Source organism: Pongo abelii, chromosome 12 (genome assembly GCF_028885655.2).
Source record: "Pongo abelii isolate AG06213 chromosome 12, NHGRI_mPonAbe1-v2.0_pri, whole genome shotgun sequence".
Classification (NCBI taxonomy): domain Eukaryota; kingdom Metazoa; phylum Chordata; class Mammalia; order Primates; family Hominidae; genus Pongo; species Pongo abelii.
The window spans coordinates 38,850,261-38,864,786 of record NC_071997.2 but is presented as its reverse complement, the minus strand read 5'-3'; the positions used below and the strand labels follow the sequence as shown (position 1 = coordinate 38,864,786).

Here is a 14,526-nt window from a genome sequence, read left to right as displayed (position 1 = left end):
GTAAAAGAATTTTTAAAAATGAGCAAAGTCGGCCAGATGCGGTGGCTCATGCCTGTAATCCCAGCACTTTGGGAGGCCGAGGCAGGTGGATCATCTGAGGTCAGGAGTTCAAGACCAGCCTGGCCAAAATGGTGAAACCCTGTCTCTACAAAAATTACAAAAATTAGCTGGGCGTGGTGATGGGCATCTGTAATCCCAGCTACTCGTGAACTTGAGGCAGGAGAATCACTTGAACCCAGGAGGTAGAGGTTGCAGTGAGCCGAGATCACGTCATTGCACTCCAGCCTGGGCGACAGAGCAAGACTCTGTCTCAAAAAAAAAAGAGAGAAAAAAAAAAGAAACAGTCTTTGTGACATATGCAACTCCATGAAGTGACCAAATATTTATTTATTTATTTATTTATTTATTTGAGACTGAGTCTTGCTCTGCCCCCCAGGCTGGAGTGCAGTGGCACGATCCCGGCTCACTGCAAGCTCCGCCTTCCGGGTTCACGCCATTCTCCTGCCTCAGCCTCTTGAGTAGCTGGGACTACTGACGCCCGCCACCACATCCAGCTAATTTTTTTTGTATTTTTTAGTAGAGACAGGGTTTCACTATGTTAGCCAGGGTGGTCTCGATCTCCTGACCTCGTGATCCGCCCGCCTCGGCCTCCCAAAGTGCTGGGATTACAGGCGTGAGCCACTGCACCTGGCCTCCAAATATTTATGTGAATTATTGGGGTATCTCAAAGCAAAGAGAGATCAAAAGGATTAGAAAACCTATTTAGTGGCCAGGCGTGGTGGCTCACGCCTGTAATCCCAGCACTTTGGGAGGCCGAGACAGGCGGATCATGAGGTCAGGAGATCAAGACCATCCTGGCTAACATGGTGAAACCCCGTCTCTACTAAAATACAAAAAAAAAATTAGCTAGGCGCGGTGGTGGGTGCCTGTAGTCCCAGCTACTCGGGAGACTGAGGCAGGAGAATGGTGTGAACCCAGGAGGTGGAGAGGAGAATGGTGTGAACCCAGGAGGCGGAGCTTGCAGTGAGCCGAGATAGGCCACTGCAGTCCAGCCTGGGCGAAAGAGCGAGACTCTGTCTCAGAAAAAAAAGAAAACCTATTTGGTGGCCAGGCACAGTGGCTCATGCTTGTAATCCCAGCACTTTGGGAAGCTGAGGCGGGTGGATCACCTGAGGTCAGGAGCTTGAGACCAGCCTGGCCAACATGGTGAAACCCTATCTCTACTAAAAATACAAAAAATTAGTTGGGCATGGTGGCAGATGGCTGTAATCCCAGCTACTTGGGAGGCTGAGGCAGGATCACTTGAACCCGGGAGGCGGAGGGTGCAATGAGCCGAGATCGCGCCACTGCACTCCAGCCTGGGCCACAAGAGTGAAACTACACCTCAAAAACAAAACAAAACCCAAAAATACCAGAAAACCTATTTAGTGAAATAATACATGAAAACTCACCAAGTCTAGCAAGAGAGGTAGATATCCAGATACAGGAGGCCCAGGTATCCCTAAACAAATACAATGCAAAAAGGTATTCTCCATGGCATATTTATAGCCCACTGCCATAAATCAAAGACAAAGATAATTCTAAAAACAGCAAAGAGGAAAAAAAAAATTCAGCAAAGAGAAAAGCATCTAGTCACCTATAAAGGAACCCCCATCAGACTCACAGCAGGTTTCTCAGTAGGAAGCTTACAGACCCAGAGAAAAGAGAATAATATATTCATTGGAGATAAGAGAATGATATATTCAAAATGCTGAAGGAAAAACTCCCAGCCAAAGCGTATTAGTCTGATCTTGCACTGCTATAAAGAACTATCTGAGCCCGGGTAATTTGTAAAGAAAAGAGATTAAATTGGCTCATGGTTCTTCAAGCTGCATAGGAAGCATGGCTGGGGACACCTCAGGAAACTTACCATCATGGCAGAAGGCAAAGAGGAAGGAGGCACGTCTTACAGGGTCGGAGCAGGAGGAAGAGAGTGAAGGGGAAAATGCTACACACTTTTAAACAACCAGATCTTGTGAGAAGTCACTCACTATCATGAGAACAGCAAGGGAGAAGCTCATGTTCATCCCCATGATCCAGTCACTTCCCACTAGGCCTCGCCTCCAACACTGAAGATTACAATTTGACATGAAACTTGGGCAGGGACACAAATCCAAACCATATCACAAAGATACTATAATCAGCAAAATTATGCTTCATAAATGAAGGAGAAATAAAGTCTTCTCCAGACAAGCAAAATCTGAGGGAATTCATTACCACTAGACCAGACCTACAAGAAATGTTCAAGGAAGTCCTAAACCTGAAAGTGAAAGGATGATCATAAAAACACACACAAATAGAAAACTCACTGGTAAAGCAACACACAAATAAGGAAGAGAAAGGACTCAAATGGTACTACTATAAAAAGACAGCAAACCACTGTAACAAACAATAAGAGAAAGGAACAAAGAACATATAAAGCAACCAGAAAACCATTAATATGACAGAAAAAAGGCTCACATATCATTAATAACTGCATGTAAATGGAGTTAAGCTCTCCTCTTAAAAGATACAGGCTGGCTAAAAGGATAAAAAACTTAATAATCCAACTACGTGCTGCCCATAAAAAATGCACTTTCCCTGTAAAGAGACATACAGACTGAAAGTTAAAGCATGGAAAAAGATATTCCATGCAAATAGAAATCAAATGAGCAGAGACAACAAAGAGTTAGAAAATCTATTTAGTGGCCAGGCATGGTGGCTCATGCTTGTAATCCCAGCACTTTGGGAAGCTGAGATGGGTGGATCACCTGAGGTCAGGAGCTCGAGACCAGCCTGGCCAACATGGTGAAACCCTGTCTCTACTAAAAATACAAAAAATTAGCTGGGCATGGTAGCAGATGGCTGTAATCCCAGCTACCTGGGAGGCTGAGGCAGGATCATTTGAACCCGGGAGGCAGAGACTGCAGTGAGCCGAGATCGCGCCACTGCACTCCAGCCTGGCAGCGGTGTGATCTCCGCTCACTACAACCTCTGCATTCCGGGTTCAAGCGATTCTTCTGCCTCAGGCTCCTGAGTAGCTATACTTAGATAAAACAGACTTTAAGTCAAAGATAGTAAAAAAAAAAAAAAAAAAAAAAAAAAAAGACAAAGAAGGTCATTATATAATGGCAAAGGAATCCAACCAGCAAAAAGATATAACAATTCTAAACATATATGAACCCGACACTGGAGCACCCAGATTCCTAAGGCAAGTATTACTAGATCTAGAGAGAGACAGACTCCATTGCAATAGTACTGGGCAACCTCACCCCACTCTCAGCATTAGACAGATCATCTAGACAGAAAATTAACAAAGAAACATTGCATTTAAACTGGACTTTAGACCAAATGGACCTAACAGATGTTTACAGAACATTTTATCCAACAGCTGCAGAATACATATTTTTCTCAACAGCACATGAAACATTCATTCTTCAGAAAAGACCATATGTTAGGCCACAAAACCATTCTCAACAAATTTTTAAAAATCAAAATCATATCAAGTATGTGGTGGAATATTAGAAATCAGTACCAAGGGGAACTTTGGAAGTGACAGAAATACATGAAAATTAAATAACATGGTCTCAAATGACCATGGGTCAATAAGGAAATTAAAATGAAAATCAAAAAATTTCTTGGAACAAATGAAAATGGAAACTACAACATACCAAAACCTATGTGATACAACAAAAGCAGTACTAAGAGGTAAGTTCATGGCAATAAACGCCTACATCCAAAAAGTAAAAAGATTTCAAACAATCTAATGATTTACCTCAATGAACCAGAAAGAACAAGCCAAACCCAAAATTAGCAGAAGGAAACGACTAATAAAGATCAAAGCAGAACTAAATGAAATAGAGACTTTTAAAAAAGGCAGAGGATCAACAAAATGAAAAGCTTGTTCTTCAAAAAGATAAACAAAATTGATAAACTACTAGTTAGGCTAACAACAACAAAAAAGAAGACCTAAATAAAATCAGAAATGAAAAAGGAGACATTACAACCGTTCTCATGGAAATAAACAGACCATCAGAGAATATTATGAACAGCTATGCACTCACAAACTGAAAAACCTAGAGGAAATGGATAAATTTCTGGAAACATACAACCTATCAAAGAAAAATCCAGGGAAAAATAGAAAACCTGAACAAATTAATAATGAGTAGCAAGAATGAATCAGTAATAAAAAGTCTCCCCACAAAGAAAAGTCCAGAACCAGATGGATGCACACTGAATTCTACCAAATGTATAAAGACCTAATACCAATCCTCCTGAAACTACTCCAAAAACCTGAAGAGGTGGCAATTTTCCCTAACTCATTCTAGAAAGCTGGTGCTACCCTGATACCGAAACCAGACAAGGACACAGCAAAAAAAAGAAAAAAAGGAACAACCAATATCCCTGATGAACACCAATGCAAAAATCCTCAGCAAAATACTAGCAAACCAAATCTAACAGCACATCGAAAAGATAATACACCATGATCAAATGAATTTATTCCAGGGATGCAAGGATGGTTCAATATATGCAAATCAACGTGACATATCACAACAACAGAATAAAGGGCAAAAGTCATATGTCATCTCACTAGATGCAGAAAAAGGAATTAATAAAATTCAACATCCCTTCAGGATAAAAACTCTTAGCAAACTAGGCACAGAAGGATTATACCTCAAAATAATAAAGGCCACATATGACAAACTCACATTAACATCACATGAAAATGGGGAAAAGTTGAAAATCTTTCCTCTAAGAACTGAAGACAAAGATGCCGACTTTCACCACTACTATTCGACATGGGACTGACAGTCCTAGCCAGAATTAGGCAAGTGAAAGAAATAAACAACATCCAAACTGGAAACATGGAAGTTAAACTGTCCCTCTCTACAGATGACAAAAGACTATCAAAAAACTCTTAGAGCTGATAAACAAATTCAGTAAAGTTGCTGGATACAAACTCAACATACAAAAACCAGTAGCATTTCTATACACCAACAATAAAATAGCTAAAAAAGAAAATCAAGAAGGCAACACCTTTTACAGTAGCTCAAACAAAAGCCAAAGAAGTGTGAGATCTCTATAATGAAAACTACAAAAAGACAGATGAAAGAAACTGAAGAGAACACAAATAAGCGGGAAGACATTTCATGCTCATAGAATATTGTTAAAATGATCATAGTACCTAAACTAATGTACAGTTCAATGAAATCCCTATTAAAATACCAACATCATTTTTCACAGAAACAGAAAAAAGAATCCTAATATTTTCATGAAACCAAAAAAAAGCCAGAAAAGCTAAAGAAATTCTGAGTTAAAAAATAAAGTGAAGGCATCATACTACTTGACTTCAAAACATATTACAAGGCTATAGAAACCAAAGCAACAAAGTATTGGTATATAAACAAGCATACAGACCAACGGAACAAAATAGAGAACCCAAAAATAAATCCTCCTATTTATAGACAACCGATCTTCAACAATGCCATTAAGAACGCACACTGGGCAAAGGACACCCTCTTCAACAAATGGTGCCAGGAAAACCAGGTAACTATATGCAGAAGAATGAAAGTAAGTCCCCATCTCTCACCATTTAGTTGATACAAATATCAACAAAAATAGATTAAAGAGTTATATATAAGACCCAAAAGTATAAAACTAGTAGAAGAAAACACAGGGCAAATGCATGAAGGCATTAGTCTAGGCAAAGATTTTATGGCTAAGATCTCAAAAGCCCAGGCAACAAAAACAGACAAATAGGACTACATTAAACTGAAAGGCATCTTAAATTTTTTTTTTTTTTTTTTTTTAATGTAAGGGCTCCCTCTGTCACCCAGGCTGGAGTGCAGTAAGTGTGATTATGGCTCACAGCAGCCTCAACCTCCTGGGATCAAGTGATCTTCCTATCTCAGTGTCCCAAGAAGATGGGACTACAGGCATGTTCCACCATGTCTGGCTAATTTTTTGTAGAAACGGATCTTGCTATGTTTCTCAGGCTGGTCTCAAACCGCTTGGCTCAAGTGATCCTCCTGCCATGGCTTCCCTTAATGCTGAGATTATAGGCTAAAAAGCTTCTGCATAGCAAAAGAAACAATCAACAGCACGAAGAAGACAACCTCTTAAATGGGACAAAATATTTGCAATCTACTCATCCAACATGGGACTAATATCCAGAGTATACTAGGAACTCAAACAACACAACATTAAAAAATAACCCCATTAAAAAATAGGCAAGGGACATGAATAGACATTTCTTAAGAGACAAATGGCCAACAAGTATATGATAAAATACTCAGTATCACTAATCATCAGGGATATGCAAATCAAAACCACAATGAGGAATGGCTATTAAGAAAAAAAAAAGTAACAGATATTGGTGACAATGTGGAGAAAGGAGAACTCTTCTACACTGTTGGTGGAAGTGTAGGTAAGTATAGCCACTATAGAAAACAGTTGGGGATTTCTCAGGCTGGGAGCGGTGGCTCATGCCTGTAATCCCAACACTTTGGGAGGCCGAGGCTGGCTCCCAAAGTGGTCAGGGGATTGAGACCATCCTGGCTAATATGGTGAAACCCCATCTCTACTAAAAAATACAAAAAATTAGCCAGGCTTGGTGGCCGGCGCCTGTAGTCCCAGCTACTCAGGACGCTGAGGCAGAAGAATGGTGTGAACCTGGAAGGCAGAGCTTGCAGTGAGCCAGGATCGCGCCACTGCACTACAGCCTGGGCGACAGAGTAAGACTCCGTCTCAAAAAAAAGAAAACAGTTGGGGATTTCTCAAAAAACTAAAAATAGAGCTACTATACAATCCAAAAACCCCAATATTGGTAGTCATTGAAAAGAAATCAATATAACAAAGGGATATATGCACTCCTGTGTTTATTGCAGCACTATTCAGAATAGCAAATACATGAAATCAACCTAAGTGCCCATCAAAGGATGAATGGATAAATGTGGTATATATACACAATGGAATACTATACGGCCATAAAAAAGAATAAGATTACACCATTTCCAGGAATACGGATGGAGCTGGAGGTCATTATGTTAAGTAAAATCTAAGACAGGGAAAGATAAATATTTTTCAAAATAGCCAGAAGACTTGAAATGTACCCAACACATATATATGATAAATACCTGGGTGTGGATACTAAATACTCTGATTTGATGATTATATATTCTATGCATTTAACAAAATTTCACATGTACCCCATGAATACGTATAAATATAATGGATCAAGAAAAAAAAAAGAAGGAAAAGAAAAAACCTTAAAGGTAAAGTTGGCTATCTTGGAGAATTTTTTTTTTCTTGAGATGGAATCTCACTCGGTTGCTCAGGCTGTAGTGCAGTGGCACTATCTCAGCTCACTGCAACCTCTGCCTCCTGGGTTCAAGCGATTCTTCTGCCTCAGCTACCGAGTAGCTTGGGCTACAGGCACGTGCCACCATGCCTGGTTAATTTTTGTATTTTGAGTAGCGATGGGGTTTCACCAAGTTGGCCAGGCTGGTCTCCAATTCCTGACCTTAGGTGATCCGTCCGCCTCAGCCTCCCAAAGTGCTGGGATTACAGATGTGAGCCACTGAGCCTGACTGAAATTTTCTAATCTTGTCTTTAGGAGTAGTTTTGACAGTGGGAGAATACATTGATGAGTGATAAGGAGGAAACAGCAGGTAGATATTTAAATGTTCTTATTCTGAAATGCAATTCTGTAAAAAGTATTATAAGAGTTAATGGATAAAAAACTTCCTAGAGTGTTTTCTAACACTCTAGAGGTTACAGTGAGCGGAGATCACGCCACTGCACTCCAGCCTGGGCGATAGGGAGAAATCCTATCCAAAGAAAAAAAAAAATCCCCCAGAAATAATACATGGTAGTAATTAACAATGATAACTAACAATTATTGGGTACTTATGTGACCAACCCAGTTCTATGTGCAGTAGGTGTATTACCTTATCAATCCTACATTTCTACATCAATCCTATTTGTACCTCAATCCTACAAACAGAAAGTATTATTATCGCTGTCCTACAGATGACAAAACTGAATCATAGAGAAAGAATTTAAGAAACTTAGTCAAGGTCACACAGCTGGTCAGTAGAGGAACAAGGATTTGAAAGCCTGACTCAGGCAGTCTGGGTGTAATTGACCTTCTTCCTTAATTACCATATAGTTGTACTGTGGCTATCATGGATTAAGAAAACATATAATGACCAAATATACAAAGAAGACTACTGCAAACTCAATAATACTTAAATGAAATAGTACATTATAAAATGAAATGACATTTGTGCACATCATTCTAGCTTCATACACTGTAACTAAATAAAGAACAAAATGATACTGTGTGACATGCATATGGATTTAAAGACCCCTTGTAATAACTCCCTGGGAGTCCCTCAGTAGTCCACTGCTCACAAGTGGGGAGCCACTGATGAGAAAATAAGATAATATATAACCAGGCTGGGCGCAGTGGCTTACGCCGGTAATCCCAGTACTTTGGGAGGACAAGGCAGGTGGATCACGAGGTCAGGAGATCGAGACCATCCTGGCTAACGCAGTGAAACCCTGTCTCTACTAAAAATACAAAAAATTAGCCGGGCATGGTGGCGGGTGCCTGTAGTCCCAGCTACTCGGGAGGCTGAGGCAGGAGAATGGCGTGAACCCAGGAGGCGGAGCTTGCGGTGAGCCGAGATCGTGCCACTGCACTCTAGCCTGGGCGACAGGGCAAGACTCTGTCTCAAAATAAATAAATAAATAAAAATAAATATATAACCAAAGGATATTAGGCAAAAGCAGTGAAAACAGTATTTCAGAGCTCTGAGATGCAAGAGAAACTTTACAGAAGCTTGGCCTAAGGCAGGGAATGAAAGTGAGGGAATGAAAAAGCATTTGTTAGCATTAAGGGAGTGGAAATAAGAATAAGCAACTCAAGTTTTTTTGCTTTTTTTTTTAAAACGGAGTCTTGCTCTGTTGCCCAGGCTGGAGTACAGTGGCTCAATCTCAACTCATTGCAACTTCTGCCTCCTGGGTTCAAGCAATCCTCGTGCCTCAGCCTAATGAGTAGTTGGGATTTCAGGTGTGGGCAATCATGCCCAGCTAAATGTTGTATTTTTAGTACAGACAGGGTTTCACCATGCTGGCCAGGCTGATCTCAAACTCCTGACCTCAAGTGATCTTCCCACCTTGGCCTCCCAAAGTGCTGGGATTACAGGTTTGAGCCACTGCATTTGGCCTGCAACTCAGGTTTTTAAACGGGGGATAAAAACAATATTTTGTTATCTGGCAGGATTATATAAGACTAAAAAGGGAAAGAGAATCCAGTGAGGTTTTTATTGAAATAGGTTAAATATTTGACGTGTTTAACATAAAGCCATAGAAACGGAGAGAAAAAAGATAAACTGGAACAGTATCTTAGAGCTATAATAGGTCTCTGGTGGCTGACACATATAGAGAATAAAGGAAACAGAAGTTAAAGTGTCTCTAAAGTCAAAAGGTATAAAAAACTGTGGTGCCACTGGTCCAACCAAGGGAAGCAATTTTGTTCAGTTTGATGAGATAAGTGAAATGTGTGAGAGGGAAACACAACTGTGAGATCTGGGTCAGTAGACATGTCCAGGGATATGGATCTATCTATAGATTATATACTGTACACCTGAAATCACTTAAGTCCTGAGCATGACCAGGTTTTCTTAGGGGGCTGGGGAAAAGCAGAGAATGAAGTAACAACCATAATTAGAAAATATGGGCTGAGTGTGGTGGCTCATGCCTGTAATCCCAGCACTTTGGGAGGCTGAGGCAGGCGGATCATGAGGTCAAGAGAGCAAGACCATCTTGGCCAACATGGTGAAATCCTGTCTCTACTTAAAATACAAAAATTAACTGGGCGTGGTGGCATGTGCCTGTAGTCCCAGCTACTTGGAAGGCTGAGGCAGGAGAATCGCTTGAACCCGGGAGGCAGAGGTTACAGTGAGCCAAGATCGCACCACTGCACTTCAGCCTGGTGACAGAATGAGACTCCACCTCAAAAAAAAAGAAAATACGTGGGAAGAGACTAGAATAATTTCAGAACAGAAAGAAACCTGGAGATCATTAACCCACTCTTTTTACAGTGAATCAGATAGGTAAAAACAACCAAGGCAGAGAGGAAGTAGAAGAACAGGGACAGAAAGCTAGATAGCCTCTAGCAGACTGACAATCTTCATGGAAATTTTATTTCTCTTTAGACATTTCCCAACGTAATAATTACCTTAATAATATCATCAGTTCCTTCAGTAACAGGTTTTGATTTGAGTTCTTCAATTTCTTTCTCCAATTCTAAACAATTAAAAAATAAAGGACTCTGGTTCAGAAATAAAGAACGTAATTACTGGGAAACTGATAAGTACATTCTCACAAAACCCCTAAAAATCTGCAAATTAGAATATATTTAAGCAGACTAGTATGATTAATCTCTGCACTCATGACTATACTTCAGCATTACATGGCCAATTTTGTTTCCTCCCAACCTGTACTCACTTCCTCCTTCACTGCTTTTCTTATCCATCTGATAATTTTTAAGCATACCCCAGACATCATATTATTTCTTCTGTAAGTACATCTTACTATATAACCTTAAAGCAACAATCGCATATTAAGAATAAACGTTATCGAGAACAGCCTGGCCAACATGGTGAAACCTCGTCTCTACCAAAAATATAAAAATTAGCCACGCATGGTGGTGGATGCCTGCAGTCCCAGTTACTCGGGAGGACTCGGGAGGCTGAGGCAGGAGAATCGCTTGAACCTGGGAAGGGGAGGTTGCAGTGAGCCGAGATTGCGCCACTGCACTCCAGCCTGGCCAAGAAGAGCGAGACTCCGTCTTACCAAAAAAAAAAAAAAAAAAAAAACAGAGAGAGAGAAAAGAAACGTTAATCTAAGTGTTTCGTTAGCAAATGCCTGGATCTCAGGCCTAGAACTTCTTTCCAAATAAATTATTCTCTTCATTGCAAGGTGATCCAAACTCCCAAGTCATACTTTTATCTTTTCTAATAGAAAATAATTCTTAGCTTTTAGGCTAAGCAGTTAATATTTATAAGTCACTGGAAATTCAAGAGCTCATGTACATATACTAAAAAAAGGATGCTAAGATCTTTTTCTTTCTGGAATAAAAAGAAAACTGAATAGGGAATCAATCAACTTCACCAGATAAATATACTTCAATGTCTATAAATGGAAATCTTTTATTATTTTAATTGAGGAAACTTTCCATCTCTTTGGGCTTATCTTCTGTCTCTAACATTTCAACTGACTTCTCTTGAAAAAACTCTTTACTCAGAACTCAGAAGCATCTAAAGTCTACATGAAAGAAAAACACACTTAACTTACACAAACTTTAAAAATCCTCCTCTCTGACTTTAACAACTCAAAAGTCAATGTGGTTTAGAGACGTGGGAATAATTTAGAAATCAGAGGTAAATTTTTAGAATGTTAAATAACAGATTCTACTACACTAAGGTGTACTTGGAATCACTGGAAAACAAAAACAAGCCAATGCATTATTTTAAAAACTACCATTTTAAACCACGATTAAAGAGACTGTGATCAAGATGAGTATTTTCAACCCAATACCTGTACACCTTGATTTAGCTTTCTGTATTAGCATCATCTGTTTCTTGGCAAACTTGATGAGGTCTTCTTTGGGCAATGTTTCCAGCTGAAAGATGTGGTCATGTTACCAACTTGTTATAACTCATGTTTCTAGTATACCACAAAAAAGAAACAATGTCTGCCAGAAAACAAAAACATTCTACAGAATAAACCTTTATGCCAACCGCATACTTCGTTCCACATTTTTTTTTTTTTTGAGACAGAGTCTCGCTCTATTGCCTAGGCCGGGTTGCAATGACACGATCTTGGCTCACTGCAACCTCTGCCTCCCAGGTTCAAGCAATTCTCCTGCCTCAGCCTCCCAAATAGCTGGGATCATAGGCGCCCGCTACCACGCCCGGCTAATTTTTGTATTTTTAGTAGAGACGGCGTTTCACCATGTTGGCCAGGCTGGTCTCAAACTCCTGACCTCAGGTGATCCGCCTGCCTCGACCTCCCAAAGTGTTGGGATTACAGGCATGAGCCATCGCGCCCGGCCACATTTTTTAAAATCAGCAAATGCAACGTCAATTCTGTAATTGCTAAGCAACTACTAAAAATTTGTTATGCAACTACTATGAAACGTAAAAACCAGGCCATATGCTCTTATAGCTAATGTTACAGGTTGACATTGCTAGCTTTTGATTTAATTGTAAAATTAGTGGGTTGGAGCTAATGCTACTTAAAATTCCTTGGAGCTGTAAAATTATTTCATTCTATTCAAGGCTGCAAGTCTTTGGTACAAGAAAATTTAAGCATAATTACAGCAGCAAGATGAACCGGGTAACATTCAGGCTTTAATTAAAAAATTGGGCTTCACCACTTGAGAAAATTGCTTAAGCCTGTGGTCTCAGGTTTCTCATCTGTAAAAGGAGGGTAACAACAGTACCTATATCTCATGGTTATCATGAAGCTTAAATGAAGGAACTGAGTGGTTAGGCAAGTGCCTGAAATTTAGCATGCAAACAATAAACCTTAGCAATAAACCACTATCGTTTAGAATGATTGAATGTTAAACATTGCACAGGGCCATAAAACTGGACTAATTAAACTCTCTGGCAGTGTAAAAACTGGAGCCCACAGATCAGAATCCCTTGATTCCTACCCTATGTCACTGCTCCTTCCACTACACCACTATATAAACCTTCTTAGACTGCTTTATGTTCGAAAAATAGCAGGATCTCCCAGCAGTGCTAACCAGGAAGTAAACAAAAAGTTTTTCTATATCTGGGTGGGCGGGGGAGAAAGAAACAGGAAATGGATGGGTGACAGCGTACACTAAAATTGAGATCCCTTGGAGCAACGCTACTTAAAAAAAAAACAGCGCCCCCCTTCCCCGTGCCAAAGTTTTCCAATTCATCACCCTTCCACTCTTCAGGGACCCCGCTATTCAAGTATTCTTTCCACCTTAGATTTCCCGGTCCCAGGGGTAGCTGGTGAAGCTACCCCATCTTGAACAGGATCCTGCAAAACAAAATCAAACCCAGGTGTCAGAAGAACTCTTTTCCTAATTCCACACGGAACGCGTAGAACCCTTACAGGGAAAAACCTTCTATGGAATCAAGTGGCGGAAGGCCTTGTGAAACAGAGAATGAGGGCGGACAGAGGCGGTCGCTGTGGCAAATCATATACAAACGGGCTCTACGGGGGCAGGTAACCGCCAAGGATGGAGTTTAGGAAAGATGGGGAGGCGACGGCAGCGCGGGCTTCGGGGCACCGAGAGGGAGACTACCGCGCCCTCCCATCGGGCCCACTCCCACATCCCAAATCGCGGCGCGGAATGCTTGATGGGAGGCAGTGGGCCCGACCTGAGTTACGTCCATCTCCGCCAGCCCGCCGCCGGCCCGCAACCAGCCGCCGCCACCGCTGCACTTCTGTTTGCGCCAGCCTCTGACGTAGGCTCGACTGCAGGTCAAAGGTCGCGCTCTCCGGGCGGCCCGCCCCCCCCGTCTCCACAGCTACAGCTCGGCAGCACTTCCGCTTCCGTGTCTGCGTCAGGGAGAAGGTTCCCCGCGCGGCGCTAAGGGTGGAGTCCGTGTAGACGTTCTACCTGATGCTCGACCCCTGGGCCTGCGGGTCACGGAGTAGGTGTGGGTCCCGCCACTGCTGGTTATTGGCATTGGAACGCGGGCCGATTATCCCTTGGGGCCTTGGGCCTCAGTTTCCACGTTTGTAAAATCTTGTGAGAGTAAGGAGAGCATTGGATTGGAGGACAGGTCCCTCAGTCCCTCAAAGGTGTCTGCTAGCCTGCGGGACCTACAGCTGCTTCCGGGAGGCTCCTTAGGCATTTGTGGCCTGCATGGTGCCCGGGAGCTCCGTGACTCACAGGTCAGGGATGCAGTGGAGGGCTTCCCTGAGGAGGCATTTCTTGACTCTGGAGGCTGTGAGGAGGTCACTGGACAGCTCTGCCCTGCTGCCGCCCGGTGCTGATGGTGATGTGGTGGAGGCAAGATAGTCGGCCAGGGAGCTGGGCAGCCGTGGGAGGAGACTCTGTAGAGTAGGGGGCCCGAGGCCACCCTTTCCCCGAGGGCACGCCAGAGAATCTGTGGTCGAATCCCGGAGCTGCTGCTGTGTCCTGATTGGCGGTCCAGTGCTCTTGAGAGCCTTTCTGTTAACTGCTGAAGTGGTTTGCTGCACTTTCACCTTCCCATTAATGTTTTCCATACACTCCCATAACTAAGGTAACCTGAAGATAACCCAGTTTCCTGTAGTTTAAATGGCCAAAAGGATGAAGAGGCAGCACACAATATGTATCGAGTAAATGGTAGCTAATTGTTACTAGGTAAAAGAAGTGTTATAAACGAGAAAGAACAACTATTGTGGACATCTACTCTTTGTCTTTGACAGTGTGTATCACCCATGGTGTTTGTAGGATTGGTTCGG

General features: G+C 41.8%; 1 protein-coding gene across 11 annotated transcripts in view; it reads right to left on the bottom strand.

The window, feature by feature from the left end:
* GCC2 (GRIP and coiled-coil domain containing 2) overlaps positions 1-14,173 on the bottom strand; it is a 63,040-nt gene extending 48,867 nt beyond the window's left edge. For 7 of the 11 annotated variants that reach the window (XR_008522270.2, XM_054547874.2, XM_063713547.1 and 4 more), the window contains exons 1-4: positions 13,452-13,611; positions 13,051-13,107; positions 11,626-11,710; positions 10,265-10,332 (exon numbers count right to left, since the gene is read on the bottom strand). Coding sequence is in view for 10 of the 11 variants with exons in the window: in XM_054547874.2 (XP_054403849.1) it covers positions 10,265-10,332; positions 11,626-11,710; positions 13,051-13,107; positions 13,452-13,466 (225 nt within the window). In the remaining variant the exon portion in view is untranslated. Of the gene's footprint in view, positions 1-10,264; positions 10,333-11,625; positions 11,711-13,006; positions 13,108-13,451 lie in introns of those variants that run through there. The other 4 variants (XM_063713542.1, XM_054547876.1, XM_063713544.1 and 1 more) reach the window with 4 other exon arrangements.
* Positions 14,174-14,526: the final 353 nt, after the last annotated feature.